We start from the raw sequence: 16,081 nt of genomic DNA, 5'->3' as shown, positions 1-16,081 counted from the left end.
TTAAGCCTACTTTTGCAATTCTGCTTTTGTAGCCTACGTTTCAGCAAAAATGCATATTCCCAGCAAATATCAAGTCTTTCTGCAGCGTTGCTCATAATCACTCACTGGGAACAACATGGGTATTGACACTCGATCTGAAATGCAACAGCCCGCCGGCATATGAAGTCTATTCGGCAGCGTAGTTCATAATCACTCACCGGGGACAATGGTCATTGACTCTCGAGCTGAAATCCAACAGCCTGCCGCATATGAAGCTTTTCCTGATGGTGTAAATGATTGCGCGTCCCGATGTATGAGCGGACGACATCGTCGCCACCCATCATTGGCTGCCTACGACACTGTATGGCACAGTGGCCTTACCTGCAAACTACTCCGTCTCCTTCCTGACAGGCACATGGTCCATATGATTATGGAACTTGTGCAAAACCGCAGCTTTACCCTTTCCACCGGTAGAGGCCGACGAAGTAGACTACGTCAACTCAGGAACGGCGTCCCACAGGGCTCTGTCCTGGCCCCCCTCCTCTTAACCACTTACATCTATGACCTGTCTGACACCATCTCCAGGAAGTATGCTTACGCAGACAACCTGGCTCTCCTACATCCAGCCGGAGATTTGCAGTCAATGGAGAGGAACCTAAGCCAGGACATGTCAACTATATTAACATATCTCCAGAAATGGAAGCTACAGCTCAGCAAGGCAAAGACAGTGTCGGCGGCCTTCCATCTAAACAACAAGGAAGCAAAACGTGAGATCAGCATTACCACCGATGACAAATGCCTGCCATACTGCGCCGAACCCACCTACATCAGCGTAACCCCGGACAGGTCACTCACGTACCGACGACACCTGGAGTCACTGCGCAATAAACTATCTGCGCGCGTTGCACTTTTGAGGCGGCTGGCGGTTCCGGCTTGGGAGCTGACGAGAAAACCCTTCGCACAGCTACTTTGGCCCTCGTTCATTCTACCGCCAAGTACTGCGCACCAGTGTGGTGCCGCAGCTCTCACACCCGCCACATTGACACCGCCATCAACGACGCACTACGCACTGTGACTGGATGCCTTCCCATCCTTGCAGGCATCCAACCTGCTGAGCTTTGTCGTAAAGGAGCCATGATTTCCCTTGCTTGTCGCGCACTGGACCCCGACCACCTCCTCCACAGTACATTCCAGCGCCTACCTGGAGAACAGCAGCGACTGAAATCAAGACGCCCATTTGCGCCCGCCACACGACAGCTTGTGAACAACTTGGAATAAGTGTCGTTGAAGATCTTGGAATAAGTGCGGCACACTGGACGAACTACACATGGAACACGGAGTGGCAAAACAACACCTCCCGACTTCGTGATTTCCTACCTGACGTCGATCCCCACCCTTCGGGAATGTCCCTTGCAAGACTTGCATGGGTTTGGCTTGACCGCCTACAAACCGGCGTCGGTCGCTTTCGTTCAGACATGTGCAGATAGGGCCTGGCTCCCTCACCGGGATGCGAGTGTGGTGCCACAGACCAGACAGTAGACCATGTCGTCCATGACTGCTCAATCCATCAACCACCACATGGAACGCTTGGACTGAAGACCCTGGATGATGAGACTGTCGAGTGGCTGATGACCTCATGCCTAAACATATAGTCCGGAAGAAAGCTCATACGACAAAGAAGAAGATTGGTTATGGATATTTTATTTAGGAATATTATTCATTATTTGATTTATTTATATTTATTTATATATCAAAAACAACATAAGGGAGAAGTAAAACACAATAACAGACAATGTTACTTTTTTTAAAACTACAAAATGACCACGACCATGCAGTTCTGGTCAAATTATGTACTGTATTATTCTGTGAGACTCTTAGAGCTAAACTTCACAGATTTTTTGGAACAGGGATTTTATGATTCTTTTTAACAACCTGTATTATGAATTCACCTTATAATAATGCTCCACCACCTTCACAACAATCCTCTTGTCCAACTTTTGGAAAAGGACGTGGAACAAGAAAAAAGAGAAAGCAACAAGACAATGCTGGTTCCAATACTAGTAAGAAAAGCAAAATAGAAGTTCCATATAATCAGGTATACTGTAAATAATATATTATATACATACAGTTAATATTTTTTGTAAATTTTTATAATCTAAAGAAAACTGTCTTAAATATTGAAATTGAGGGAAGGGCTGTTTTAGTTTAATTCCAATGGTAATAAATTGTATACTGGTTTTTTTTTTTTCGCTGAGACTTTTCGGTCATTTGTCCGAAATGACTTGAAAAAATTCGGTCATTTTTTATTTATTTTGGTCATTTTTTCTGATAAATATACTTCCTTTCAAGTAGCTGATACAAAAAAAAAATTGCACTTCCTGACTAGCTGCAACGTTATGTTTATCTGAGAAAAGTTAGAGCAGACAAACGTTCATCAGCGAAACTTAACCTTGCAACACCCGGCCGCAGACATCTTTTATTGCACACTAACACCGTGACTAACACATGTTCAAAAATAACGCAAAACAAAAATACAGTACAACGGAAAGGAATGAAAACAAGTAAGAATGACCAAATAAAAAAACAGGTTACGCTCTAATGGTTCGCAATTACAAAGTGAATATTAACTCCTCAACAATTTCACCGCTCACGTTGTAGCGTGCTGGCTTCGCGTTACTGTGCCGTGCGTGCGTGTATTGCGTGCGCGTATGCCACGCCATAATTGAATGTTTTGTATGATGCAACATTTAACCTCAAACGCATAAGTTTATCTGTTGTTGAACAACGCAAGCGATTTCTTGTTGGAGTTCGCAACCGAGAAAGCAAACTGAATCCACGTTGCACGGTTGCGTTCTCTGCATTAAAAGTCAGCAAAGCATTAGCGATAGCTGCCAAACTTGGCCAATCTATGCCATGCTTTGTAGCTATTGTTAAAACTTTCTGCCAATTGTCACCTGGTTTGCAATCAATAATGATAACAATGCAAGCATAGACAGTGTGTATTCTGATTTATCGGGTGCTTTGACTGCTTTCTAATCCTTTGTGATTATAAGTGGCAAAGTACTTTATTCACAAGACCGCTTGCGTAAAATTTTCTCGGAACTTCATGGCGGACAAATGCGGCCGACGGAAGTGCGAGACCTAGCGGACAAATGTCGGTTTTTGTAGGTTAATCGCGGCCATGTTCGCGATGGCCGCCTTCAGTGTCGAGGCCTGTTTCAAGTTGGAAGTTGTTTTAATTCGTATTCAGGTTAAGAAATTACGAAATTGTTTTACTGAAAAATATCATCTTCTCTTTTTTCAATTTTGACAGGGTTTGAGGCTTCCCTTGCTTCCATTGAGGATACGCCCCTGAGGCTACTCAATACTTATCGAAAACGAAAAAATTCCAGCTAAATTGAAATGATTTCCCACCTGCTCATTAAAAGTTACAAACAGTTATATTTTTGTAGGTTTTTTTGCGTCTACTCAATGGAGTACGACGTTGCAAAAACCATCGCACAAAATCACTATCTATCGATGTGGAGTCAAACATTTCACAGAGGTTATCACCAGCTCCAAAGTTAACAACATTATGCAATATGCTGGGATAATTTCTCGACTGACTGATCAATTTTTTCCACGACTTGAAGTAGAGCTCGACCGATATCACTTTTTCAGGCCGATGCCGATACCGATATTTATGAAATTTTTAGGCCGATACCGATATATTTCAACCGATATATATCAACCACGAAAAATTTGTTACCAACAACGTTATTAAGCAACAAGCCAATCCAAGAAAGTTTATGCATTGGTTGCTGTAATGGAAAAATCATTCTTAGCACTAATCACAAAAAAGAAACAACCAAATGCAATAGCCTACTGTTTTGTGTTCAATTCAATAATCAAAGTTAAACAGTTTCAAATTGTAGTTCAAAAAACATAGTTTCTCAGCATACATGCCAAGAAGAGAACATCTTTTGTCATCGTAAATCAGTCCAACACGACAGGATTTTCTGCTAGGATTCGCACAAAGACCGGTGTCACCGCCACTAGCCCGATAAACAGAAGCACAACCAGGCAGCACCAATTAAATAGGCAGCTAGAAGAGCGCCCTTCCACGTGCACAAAACAAGACATTCAAAAGCATACCCAAGTGCTGCGTGCAAAAATAGATTGTGTGCACTGTGCAGCCGCTTGCACTTGCACGTAATTAAAACGAAAGAGTTTAAATGCGCGTTTGAGCAACTTGTGTTTCTTCTAAAGGCATGTATGACTAATTTTGAGTGTGCTTTTGCTGGCCGATGTTTATCGGCGAAAAATAGCCGATACAATTTATCGGCTACTCCTGATATCGGCCGATAAATATCGGCTGACCGATATATCGGTCGAGCTCTAACTTGAAGGAAAGATTTGAAAACACAGTGGTATTTCTAGAAAGTTGAAGTCTTTGAGTGTGTTATTTTCATGTTTGCGTTTATCACAAGCAATGAGACATTAGATCAACGTATAAAGGGATACTTGGTTGTTTATCGAGATCTGGTCAATAACATTTCGAAAGGGTTGACCACCAGCTCAAAAATTAATAATATATGCAACATGCTGAGAAAATGTCCCGATTGACAGAACAAACCGATCAATCTCTACCAAGCGGTTTGACCTTTCCAAGGCAACGCAACATTGCGTCACACTTGAAAGCACCACGCCAGTCACGTTTGGGAAATGTTACTTCTGTATTTACGTTATCACATACAATAAGACATTGGATCAACGTTCAAACACTAAGTCTACGTTTTGTATTTTTAATTGACAAAAAATCGTAAAGTGGCACCAGAAGCTTCTTTGCAATCACTGAAATCGATTTGCGTGCGTACATATTTTTTCTGGCATTTTGACCGAATTAACTATAGCCTATATTTTTTCGGACATTTTGACCGAATTGACTATATTTTTTTCGGACATATCGGTCAATGACCGATAAATGACCGAAAAAAAAACCCAGATTTGTATATAATGTTCAGTGTTTACTGTTTATTAATTAAAAGAAAAAAAGAGAATTTTCTTTAAGAATTATACCTTTTGTAAAAGTAGGCTAAAGCAGTTAAGGGGAGAAAAGCAATGAAGTTGACCTGTCATGCTCTGAATTGATTTTTTGATTGATCAGAGCTTTCTTCATATTTCAAGCAGATGCAGGGTTGCCAGTTCCATGAGTTTCCCTGCAAAATTGGGCTCGTTTTATTTAAGATTTGCTTGGAAATTTAAGCAGTTGCTGGTTATGAGAGGAAGAATTTATACTAGTTATCTGAGATCTGCAATGCTGTACGGAAGTGGGACAAAGTAAGACATGGTGCTTACTGGAAAATGAATTGGCGATTTTAAGAAGAACTGAGAGAGCGATGGTGAGAGCAATGTGTGGTGTGAAGCTGATAGACAAAAAGAATACCGAAGAACTTATCAACTTGCTTTGATTAAATGAGAATGTTGATGAGAAAGTTGAATGAGAAAGTTGGCAAAAGCGAATGGAGTGAGGTGGTATGGGCATGTTTTGAGAAGGGATGAAGATGATGTTTTGAGAAGAGTGCTGGAGTTGCAAGTGGAGGGTCGTACACAACAAGAAAAGCCAAGAAAACGTGGAAAAGGCAAGTTGAGGAAAGCAGCAAGGTGGGCTTGACCAGAGAGGACTTGTTAGACAGATCAATGTGGAGCCAGGGTGTGAAGGCGATTGCGACAGTTGGATGTGAATCTGGCCATCCTTGGTAATGGGGACATCACCGGATTAAAACTGGACTACTACTGGTTGATTTTGTTTGGTTTCATTACATTTCAAACCAGATTTCACCAAAGAAATACCGTTTTTAGCCAGAAATTTTTTTTTTTTTTACTGTAATTTGTGTAAACGTTAAATTTTATGATATTCTTGGGCTTGTTTCAACTTGCAAATAATTGGGCTACTTTTTAGTGGCAATTGGACCAAAAATGTAAAAAAATGTATATATGGCAACCTTGACCAGATATCACACTTTTCTCTTTTCACACCCTTTCTCCAGTTATGTTATGGTCATTGGTCACCTAAGCATCCTTTTGTTCTATTCCTTTCAAGTTTGTACAATATGTGTAGTAGGGTGTGGCTGGTGCCGTTATGTTATTCAAATCACCTCTTCTTTTAGCATACTCTGTGGATGTGTGATACAAACTCACCTGCAAATTTTCAGCTGATTTCGACAACATGTAGGTGTAGCACACGGGATTTAAAGAAATCTTGCGCAATCACGTGGGACGTTTCACCGAAAATAGTCAAAAATCACTTGTTTTTTTAACATTTTTCAATAATACAAGCATATTTTCAACTATAAAATGTATTATTGGCCAATGTGAAATAGGGTGGTCTTTAGTTGTATATACACTAAAATAAATTATTTTGGAAAATTGTTTGTATGACCCTGCCAAAACGTTCCTTTTGGTTAAAAAACACCATGTGTAAAATTTTATTAATATTCATTATTATATTGTTTAGAGGTGGCTCATTGGATCCGAAATTCCACCCAGATGAGGTATAGAACACATAAGCACTTCCATAGTTGCTTTCTGCCCAACGCTCACATGCCTGGGCCCCCCATTTTATTGTGTTCCTTAACAGTGGATATTAGCTGCTCAATGCTGATCGGCAGGGGTATTGTGATGACAAATATCACTTGTTGTTGCACAGTAAGGTCTGCTTCAGGATGTTAGAGAACTTTTTACGGTGGTCAGCAACAACTCTCAATGCAAACTGCAGTTGCTCTTTGTCCTTTGTGAGAGGGCCAGAGAAATCCTTAACTAAGGCAACGCCACGTTCAACGTGGTCATTGGTGACAGCCAATGTGTTGATGAAGTTTTTTGCAGCAATGAAGCTAGGCTGATCCTTCCACTGAGCTGCCGGATATTCAAGGAAACCAACCCAAAGACCCAAGTTCTTGAAACGAAGTGTTAAGTTCCTCATCGTAAAGTCAATTACAGTCTTCTCTTGAATGAGTCTTAAGTCGATAGTTGCACACTTAAATGGCTCTTCTTCCGCTTCTTTCTCTTTCTTAGCCACAACCATCTTGCCCAAGCCATTGTCCAAAACGTCATCAAACAATGCCAAGCCAACCAACTGCTCAGAAAGGAACCACAGTTGGGTTGCAATCTTTTTCACTGTAGCGTTGGATATGTCAGCATTAATCGTTTGATACTTCTGCAAATGCTTCAGCAGCTTTAGGTCCTTTCTTGGGGCCTGCTCTTTACAACAATGCTCGCTGTTGCCCATGCTTCAACGTAGATGTGGGAAAAGAATATGCAGAGTTCCTGCAATCCACGATGCTGGCGTGCTGTCAATTTAAACTGTGAAAGAATAATCCAGACTTTGAAAGTGTAGATCACTTTTGCCATCCATTGGTGCATGGCTCCGGGAGCTAAAAAGTGGATGCTTTGAGGAGGGACAGCTCAAAGAAAAATAATGGCCAGCTCCAGTAGTTCTACGTAGCCATCTCTTGGCTGAGTGACTTTCACAACCGTCTCCAAGACCTTCACCATCTCATTGTGGATGTCAACCACAGCATTGGCTGTATGTGTACTGTATAGACGAGTTCAAATGCAGTCTGGTCAATAAACTGCCATCTTGTTTTGAAGCGCTTGAACAAGAGAATATCAGGAGCTGATGAAGTTCCCATGGCTTCAGAAAAGGCTAAAGCAGCAATCAGAAGCATCCAGAGGACCAAATTACACTTTATTTAATTGCTTTAGAACAAACTGGGACAGTATTACAAATCAGGATTTTGCGTAATTGAATGTTTTTAATTGAAAAGATGTTAATAATACAGAGTTTTCATACGACTGTAAAGCACAACCAATTGAAACAGCTACCTCTATGATGGCTGCGAATCTGAGATTTCGGTGCAGGGATGACTACAGAGAGATGTTGCATCTTTCATTGGTATATGCTGGCTTAAGCTTAGTGAAACTTGATAATTACACGATGCTAAAGCCTGGTGCACTCTATCAGGCACGGTGGATGGGGCACGAGTTTTGTAAGCAATTAAGATTGTTCTTTTTGAAAACAAGATTAGAACTGAATTGAAAAAAAATGTAATTTTGTCATCATTACAATTTTTAAAGTTGAAACGATTTGGAAATTTCATGGTGTTTGTGTATGTGCCATGGTGGACTGGCACCTTACAATGCAAAGCATCACTGGTACCTTACAGAAGATTTGATACAATTTTCCCTGTTTAGTTTAAAGGTTAACTTGTCCTCAAAGGAAAAAATTGCAACAAAACTTTAAGAGCCTTGATAAAGATACAAAATTCATCAATCGAATTGGTTTCTCTGCTGAAAAAGGTTATGGAACACCCCAGTTTCTCAAGGAGGTATCATCGTCATCTTCTTTAGATCAATTTGTGGGCGCTGCTTCATGGATGTTTTTTGATTTGTTTAAAATTGATACAGCTTTCCTTGAACTACCCGTTGAAAGTTGGGAGTCTGATGCTTCTTATCAACAAAGCGGCTGCATAGCCGAGTGGTGAGAGCCCTGGAACGGCAATTGAATTGGCGCCGGTTCGACACCACTCAAGAGCATGCGGCTGTGTCTTTGGCAGGACACTTAAACATGTACCTGAAGGTGGACATGAAGATTGGCTTCCTTGCCTTCCCGTCCACTTAATCTAAATCTTCAACCACCAGGTGTAAGCCTGGATACGACAAATAAAGTATAAAAAGCTATTATCAACAGTGAATGTGTCAAATGATACTGCTGAAATAGGATTGAAGCTTGCTTCTGATTTCTTACATCACTCCAAAACTGAAGAAAAGTATCAGAACATTCTCCAAGTTGTTGAAAACGATCGAAAGGTTCTTCCTAACCAGCGTGAACGTTCCTCTGGGGATAGTTTAAAAACCTGGTTTCTGTATACATCATAAACATTTTTGCTATGCTAATGTGTATTATATTTAATATTGGTTTTAACTGTGTTTGTGTAGTACTGTATCTGTGTGAAATAATAAATTTTCAAAAATCAAAGTTTTTCGTTGCTTCGACGAAAAAAAACAATACCAAAAATTTATGGAAATTAGGAGAAAAAGCAAATAAATTATCACAATTCACAATAATACCCAAATATTATAATGCAAACAATACTTACTTTGACATTGGCCAATAATACATTTTATAGTTGAAAATATGCTTGTATTATTGAAAAATGCTAAAAAAACAAGCTGTTTTTGACTATTTTTGATGCAGCGTGATTGCGCAATCTTCAAATCCCGTGTGCTACACTTAAATGTTGTCAAAATCAGCAGAAATTTTGCAGGTGAGTTTCTATCACCCATCCACAGAGTATACCAAAAAAGAGCTGATTTAGTAAAGTATTTAATTTTTGGTAGGCACCAGCCACACCCTAATGTGTAGCCAAGTCCAAGGATCACTTTTCTAAAGCATGAACTATATCACATATGCTGCATGCAATTTTGCCAGTATTCAAGCAATCCACAGTTGGCAACAAGTAAAATGTCATGCATGCATGTGGTTAGAGTATCCAATGAAAACTTTCAAAAGATGAAAACCGAATTCTTACTACCTGGGATGACTTCTTCATCCTGTTTAACCACAAGTACTTTTTAGTGGGACGCAGTTACACTTTTAAAATAACACTGGACTATTCGTCATTCCTAAATTGAGCCACTGCCTGGTGTTAATTAACCCTTTTACTAATACCACACTGCAGACATTGAGAGTTGTACTATAATCGTTATGTACAAATAGCAACAAAACATATTTTGTACTGATATTATTCGTTTTTGCATTTTAGAGGTTGCCAGCTCATGGTTTTCCATTGGAGCATCCGTTCAACAAGGATGGCTACAGATATATACTGGCTGAGCCAGATCCTCACATACCTGATAATGATCCAGATCCTGACATACCTGGAAAGCCAATTCCTGGGAAATTGTATCGAAAATGGTTGCATGGAAAAGTGTTATTGACATTGCATGACAGGTATCTTTGTACAATGAATGTTTGTGTTATTCAGGGTTGTATTTGATAGTTAAAATTTTGTATCAAGTGGATTAACAAAACCAGTTGTAGAGCAATTGCAGGTGTTCATGCAAGTACTAAAGTTTCATTCACTTCAGTGCTTAAGATTTTTACAGGCTGTAGCGTAGCAGCGCATACTTCGTATTTTTTCTTGGAAACGTGTCAGTGAATCAAACATTTTTTCTGCAGAGCTCCACAGCTCAAAGTAGCTGATGATAGATTGTCAGTCACCGGAGAAAAAGGTTATTCCATGATAAGAGCTTCCCATGCTGTGCATCGAGGTGGTTGGTATTATGAAGCGATAATCACTCAATTGCCTGAAGGATCTGCAACGAGAATCGGGTGGTCGCAGAAACTGGGCAACCTCCAAGCCCCGTTGGGTTACGACAAATTTAGTTATTCATGGAGAAGCAGGAAAGGCACAAGGTTATTATAGTTTTATATCTTAGCTTAAATTGTGTATAGATTGTGTTCAGTCCTGCCTATTTGGTTAAGTTTTTATGCAATATCCAGCGTTATCGCCGAGTCAAGTTGTCGTCAGATATTTTGTATGTCATCTCACGTCAACGCAGATTAATGTGAAGCTTAAAGCGGGGTGCTGAACGTCTTTGCACATGTACTTATTTATCAGAGGTGTATTTATCTGTGCAATTGTTTTGTTGTTAGGTTTCACCAAAGCCGTGGAAAACATTATAGCAGTGGATATGGAAAAGGAGATGTGTTAGGGTTTTATATCTATTTGCCCAGTACGAAGGGAGACAGCGGTCTTACCGATACCTGCAAAAACAACGCTTTAATCAAATTTAAAAGTTTCTTTTATTTCGAAGAGAAGGTAAGTGAAAGACCGTTTGAATTTTGGTATTCTGTGTAAGTACGAGATAAAACTTTTCAAATGCGGGTCATACTTTTTACTGAGCGGAACTTTTGTAGATTTGCAACTTTTTTCAACATATAGACTTTATAAACTCTATTGGTATAGGCTTAGATTATACCTGTATATCGGTCTTATTTAGAGTCAAATCTAATAGAGTTCATATTCATTCAGTTCATACAGTTCATTCAGTTCATGTTCATATTGTAACTATTCTGCAGTACTTACAAGCTTAACCAAATGTAAAATGACTTGCAACTGAGCAATAGACTCTCCGTTCAAAACGGTGCATTATCTCAAAAACTACCATTCACAGCACTTTGTTGTGTTTGTGATTTACGCTTAAAAATGCATCAACTTGTACTTATCACGTCATACCGTGTAAGTGTACGACATCAACTATGAAAAACTCGTTACTTTGAGGTTTTTTTTCTGCAGTAGATCATATGGCGCGATTTTCACCTGCAGTCCTGCACCTACTGTAACCTAGCTCATATTTAAACACACTTCTCTTAACGTTAGGATGAAGTGGAACTTGCAGAAAAAATGCTCCGACCATTGCCAGGTGCTTACATGGAGTTTTTCAAGAACGGGGTTTCTCAAGGAAAAGTATGGAAAGACGAAATATACGCTGGAGAATATTACCCCTGCATCTCTATTTACAAATCAGCAACAGTTAAAGTAAACTTCGGTCCGAGATTTAAGTTTCCACCTAAGACAATTCAGCATCAGTGCAATTCTGTTCACGTGAGAGCGAAAACTGATATCATTGAATGTTGTATGGCGGATCTTTTATACGCTGTTGAGCTTGACATCAATGGAGAAAAGTGACCAAATCAATTTATCTGTGTCTTGTGTAACATTTTTTTAAAAGCACGTGTCAAGATGACTAAGATTTGAAGCTTTTTTGGCATGTCCACTTGTCTCTTAGTTCACAAAGTTTTTTACCTCAAAAAACTTTAATGGCTTGGAGTGAACTTGATGTTGTCTTATGTCTAGCCTCCGTCAATGCTACGATTTAAACTTTTGATTTGCTCATTTCAGCTTGTGCCCTACACCCACAAGCTAATAAATGCGTTTCACTTAATTTTCAATCTAATCTACAAAGGTTTAGTTGCAAATAGTCATGAGTCAATCATATGCTGCTGTTTGTGTACAACTGTATGACTTTTATTTCTGTGTGTTTCTTTTTTTGTTGTTGATTCGAATATGGACATTATTGTCTGATACAAGTAAATAATAATAATATCAGAGCCACGGAGATATTGTCGCATTACCGTATCAAACTCTGAATTTATTTCTTAGCAGCCGATTGAGCAAGCGTACTCAGTGAAGCCTCAGCCTTGTCCTGATAGCCAGGAAGAACGTTCCCTTCTTCACAAACTCTTTGTTATCTCGCGCGTTGTGTGCAGCTTAACCCAGATAGCAGAAGTGGCCCAGTTTACATTGATTTAAAGTTTTCAAAGGTAATTAATCGTTTGCTGAACCTTAGAATAATTAGTTCTGCTAAATGCAAAAAATACAGTAATAAATAGGAAAACGTCCAAATTTTTGCACTGTATGTTTTCATTTATCTTAATTAAGGGGACAGTTGTATCAGGGTTCTACTTAGAAAAAAAAATTTCAAATTTTATTTTGTTGATATATATTGGAAATTTATCGTAGATTCCGAATATGCAGTCAGTTTTTACCTATTTGCCCTCATTAGGCTTCAAACGGAAGGTTTTCTGAACGTACCTTAGTTTAAAATGTGAATAAAAATTTGCATTTTTGTGAGAATGTTAGTTGTAAAATGTTTTATATTTTCCCTTACAAAATCTAATAATAAATAAGCTAAATAGCGCCACCTTTTCAAAAGGTTAACCAAGTTTATTGAGAATACAATGGACATAGAAAAAAAAGTCACATTTAAAGTCAAAGACATAAATTTACCTAATTCTATTTTTCAAATGCGATTTTCTCAAAATCATGTTTTTGTAGACTAAAAATGTTTCTTCTAGAAAACTACTTGTCAGAATTGGCTAAAATTTTTAACAGATGCACAATTGCACAGTAGGCTCTTACGGACATAATGATTGAGTTTTGTTTCAATATTCAGAGTAATAAATATTTTATTACCAAATCCTGAAGTCAAATTTGCTCTCGATGCATAGCAATTATGAAATTTTTTATATTTAAAAAAATAAAAGAGTTAAAAGAAATCCCCTCTATCAATTTATTGCTAGGATACCCTACTAGATCACCATGCAGTTTGAAGTCCCTACCTCTAGCCATTTTCGAGTTTTTAGGGCTGCAATGGAGACAATCGGTTGATTTTATGTACAAATTCAAAATGGTATAAACCCTTAATAGATTGCCCCAGCCTAACAAAGTAAATATTTTTGGATAGCTTGTTTCCTCCTTTTTCCAGCAATATATGGTTTGTGGGTGAACTTTTGTGTGTAGATTCAATTGTTATTTATGACAAGTACGAAAAATGCGATTCTAAGTAGAACTGCCCCCTTAAATGCTCCAAATATTTTGCGTTTAAAGTGGTTGTTTTAACGGACTTCACCATACGATGTTTTATCTCAGATATATAGACCTGTCTGAGACACTGCGTGCTCAGCTTACCCTTTTGATTATGTCCTCTACTGTTTCTTGATGATGTTGTTTCTCTACAGACTAGTTTAACAAGAATTGACTGCGATAGACACGTGTTTCAGATGTGAGGCTCGGCACATCTATATCCGGAAGCTGGGTAATAAATGGAGTATCGAAGTTAGGAGAACCGCAGTGAAGGAATTGAAGAAAAGCTAGAGTAGCCTAGTTTCCAAATTTTCAAACAAAACTAACTTAAAACTGACAACTCTAGTATTGACTCTTCCCCTTCGTCATTGTGTGAGCCTCTGGGGCCTAGGATCTATTCTATCCTTTTAGCCTACTACCCCAGATTCACGTTGTATCCGGACTACATTGGAAGGCTACTAGAGAGCAGTCAGTCTTTGGTTTCATCATCCAAGACGCGCAGACCTTCCACTCCGTTAAGTGGCTTGAAGATGGTAGGCTACAGTCATTGCTGATATGGTCTGCGGTCTGTTCCTCAGCAACACAGGAGGGGAAAGAGGTCATTTCCCATTGGTGCATGGTTGAGTGAAAAAGCCCGACGCCTGTACAGAGACGGTTGAGGCGCACCATGGCCACCTGGAGATGCGGCCTGATTTGTCACATTTTGCAGATTTTGATTACAGCTACTGCTGGTGCTTGACTGACATTTTTTGAGATGTTTTTCCTTTTTGCGGTTTCCTAATGACATAAAACTTTTTTGTTGCCTTGGGGAAGCAGTAGCAAATGAGAAAAAGTAAGTTGAAAAACGCAAAATCAGACTGTTATTGAAAATTAACAGTCTGACTAAAATCTTCGAAATCAAATTTTCTTTGTTTTTCAACATGTGAGGATGTTAAAACCTATTGTGTCATCTGGGGAAAAGAATAAAGAAAGCGTAAAAATCTAATTTTTAGAAAAATTTATTTAAACGTTCGCCCAAAGTTAGAAAAACCTGAAAATTTCTGCAAAATGTGACAAATCAGGCCGTATCTTTAGGTGGCCATGGGCGCACCTATGCCTGTCTTTGAAGTACTAGGCCGATGGGGCGTGTGTCGGCGTTGGAGATAAAACGAATAGGGCATGGTGGTACTTGACTTCCATTTATGGTCAACCCAATTAGCCGCAGAGATGTCTTGTTCACCAGCTTCTTTGATCAGAAGTTGAGCGACTGGCACGAATGGGTGTCTTGATTTCAGTCGATGAGGGTGCTCGTTTGCGGAAGCTGAGATCTTGTGGTGGAGAAGATGGTTATAAGCTCCAGTGCCTGTCGACCGAGAGAAATTGGCTTCTTCGCGACGAAGCTCAGCAAGTTGGATGCCAGCGAGAATGGGCAAATTGTCTAATGATGTGGGACGCAGGCATCCGGTCACTGTGCGCAGAGCGCTGTTTATGGCAATGTCGATGTTGTGACAGTGAGCACTGCGGCACTAAACAGGTGTAGCCTACTGTACTCTGATGAAGAATACACAAGGGCTAGAGGCTGCTATACACAAAGTGTCAGCCTTCGCTCCCCAGCTGGAGCCTGCCAGGCGCTTGAGTAGCGCAGCGCGGGATGTCAGTTTCTTGAGCAGTGACACCAATTGGTGAAGTATGTGAGCGATCTGTCTAATGTCACCCCAAGATACTTTGGTTCGGGGCAGAAGGACAGAGGTTTTCCGTTATTTTGGACATGACAAAGCTTTGGTAGAGAATTTGCTTTGTTGAACCATAGAGAAATAAAACATAGTAGGCTAACTTTAGCGGGTTTAGCATACTTTATTTCACACAAAATATAACATAATTAAAATAAAATTAACTCAAACGTTTTCGACACGTAGGCTAAGGCACCTGCAGCTAATAAGGCCCGGCCAGTAATAAGGCCCACCCCCTGGATCTCCGTTGTTACAAATCTTTTAAACAAAATTGGAAGCTCTGATTGGTGCTATGGTGAATTGAGACTAACTGGTAAAGTTTCACAGCCTAAAGTTGAGAACTTTTTGAGTTACGGAAAGTTGAAGTTTGGGGGGGCTGAAATTGAGTGGTTTTATTAATTTTCACATAGTTTAGACTGTTCTGCAGTTAACAAACCGCTTTGACTTCCGTTTTTTTTGCATTTTATGTGAAAGATATGTGCATGCTGATGCAGTAAAACCAATAAATTCGAACTTTTTTTCTTATTAAAGCAAGACTGATAATGATGATCAGACTAGGCTAATTTTGATAATGAGGCCCATGGGCCCCTGGGGTAACGTTGTGCACCCCTGGTTAAGAAAGTGGGGGTTAAAGACTTGAGTGACCTAAAAAATTCTTGTTACACCATTAATCCAATTTGTTATTGCAATGGAAATATCATAATATCAGAATCAAAATACTTTAGTATCCCTACCATATCTAAAAACACCATGTCGCTTTTTAAAAAATGGAGCATGGGGCGGGGGAGGGAATAGTTGTCTCTGTGTATTTAATTATTAGTTATGTGCCTGTGTTGCCGATTAGAATTTGTTTTGTGGTGTTGTTATTGTGAAAATACACCTTTTCCATCAATTTTGGTGCTAATTCAAACCGGGCCTTATTCACAACACGTGCATCTAATAAGGCCCGCTTGAGATTTTTTTTATTTTTTTAATATTTTACAA

The 16,081-nt window shown here is 39.4% G+C and overlaps 1 protein-coding gene across 1 annotated transcript; it reads left to right on the top strand.

The window, feature by feature from the left end:
* The first annotated feature begins 1,878 nt into the window (after positions 1–1,878).
* On the top strand, positions 1,879–12,141 carry LOC145764847 (set1/Ash2 histone methyltransferase complex subunit ASH2-like). Its single transcript, XM_082576532.1, has 5 exons — positions 1,879–2,074; positions 9,783–9,970; positions 10,199–10,435; positions 10,676–10,841; positions 11,403–12,141. Exons 1-5 carry the CDS (start codon positions 1,919–1,921, stop codon positions 11,709–11,711), a joined length of 1,056 nt encoding a protein of 351 aa, XP_082432658.1. The 5' UTR covers positions 1,879–1,918; the 3' UTR covers positions 11,712–12,141.
* Positions 12,142–16,081: the final 3,940 nt, after the last annotated feature.

This window comes from Aplidium turbinatum, chromosome 2 (genome assembly GCF_918807975.1).
Source record: "Aplidium turbinatum chromosome 2, kaAplTurb1.1, whole genome shotgun sequence".
NCBI classification, from domain to species: domain Eukaryota; kingdom Metazoa; phylum Chordata; class Ascidiacea; order Aplousobranchia; family Polyclinidae; genus Aplidium; species Aplidium turbinatum.
The sequence above is the reverse complement of the archived record's forward strand: the minus strand, read 5'-3'. Positions and strand labels throughout refer to the sequence as shown.

What these genes read in the sequence shown, in the direction of transcription:
- LOC145764847 (XM_082576532.1), top strand. Translation starts at nt 1,919, where the DNA reads ATGAATTCACCTTATAATAATGCTCCACCACCTTCACAACAATCCTCT. An exon ending in TTATTGACATTGCATGACAG is followed by an intron (nt 9,971 to 10,198) that starts GTATCTTTGTAC and finishes TTTTTTCTGCAG; the next exon opens with AGCTCCACAGCTCAAAGTAG. An exon ending in AGAAGCAGGAAAGGCACAAG is followed by an intron (nt 10,436 to 10,675) that starts GTTATTATAGTT and finishes TTTTGTTGTTAG; the next exon opens with GTTTCACCAAAGCCGTGGAA.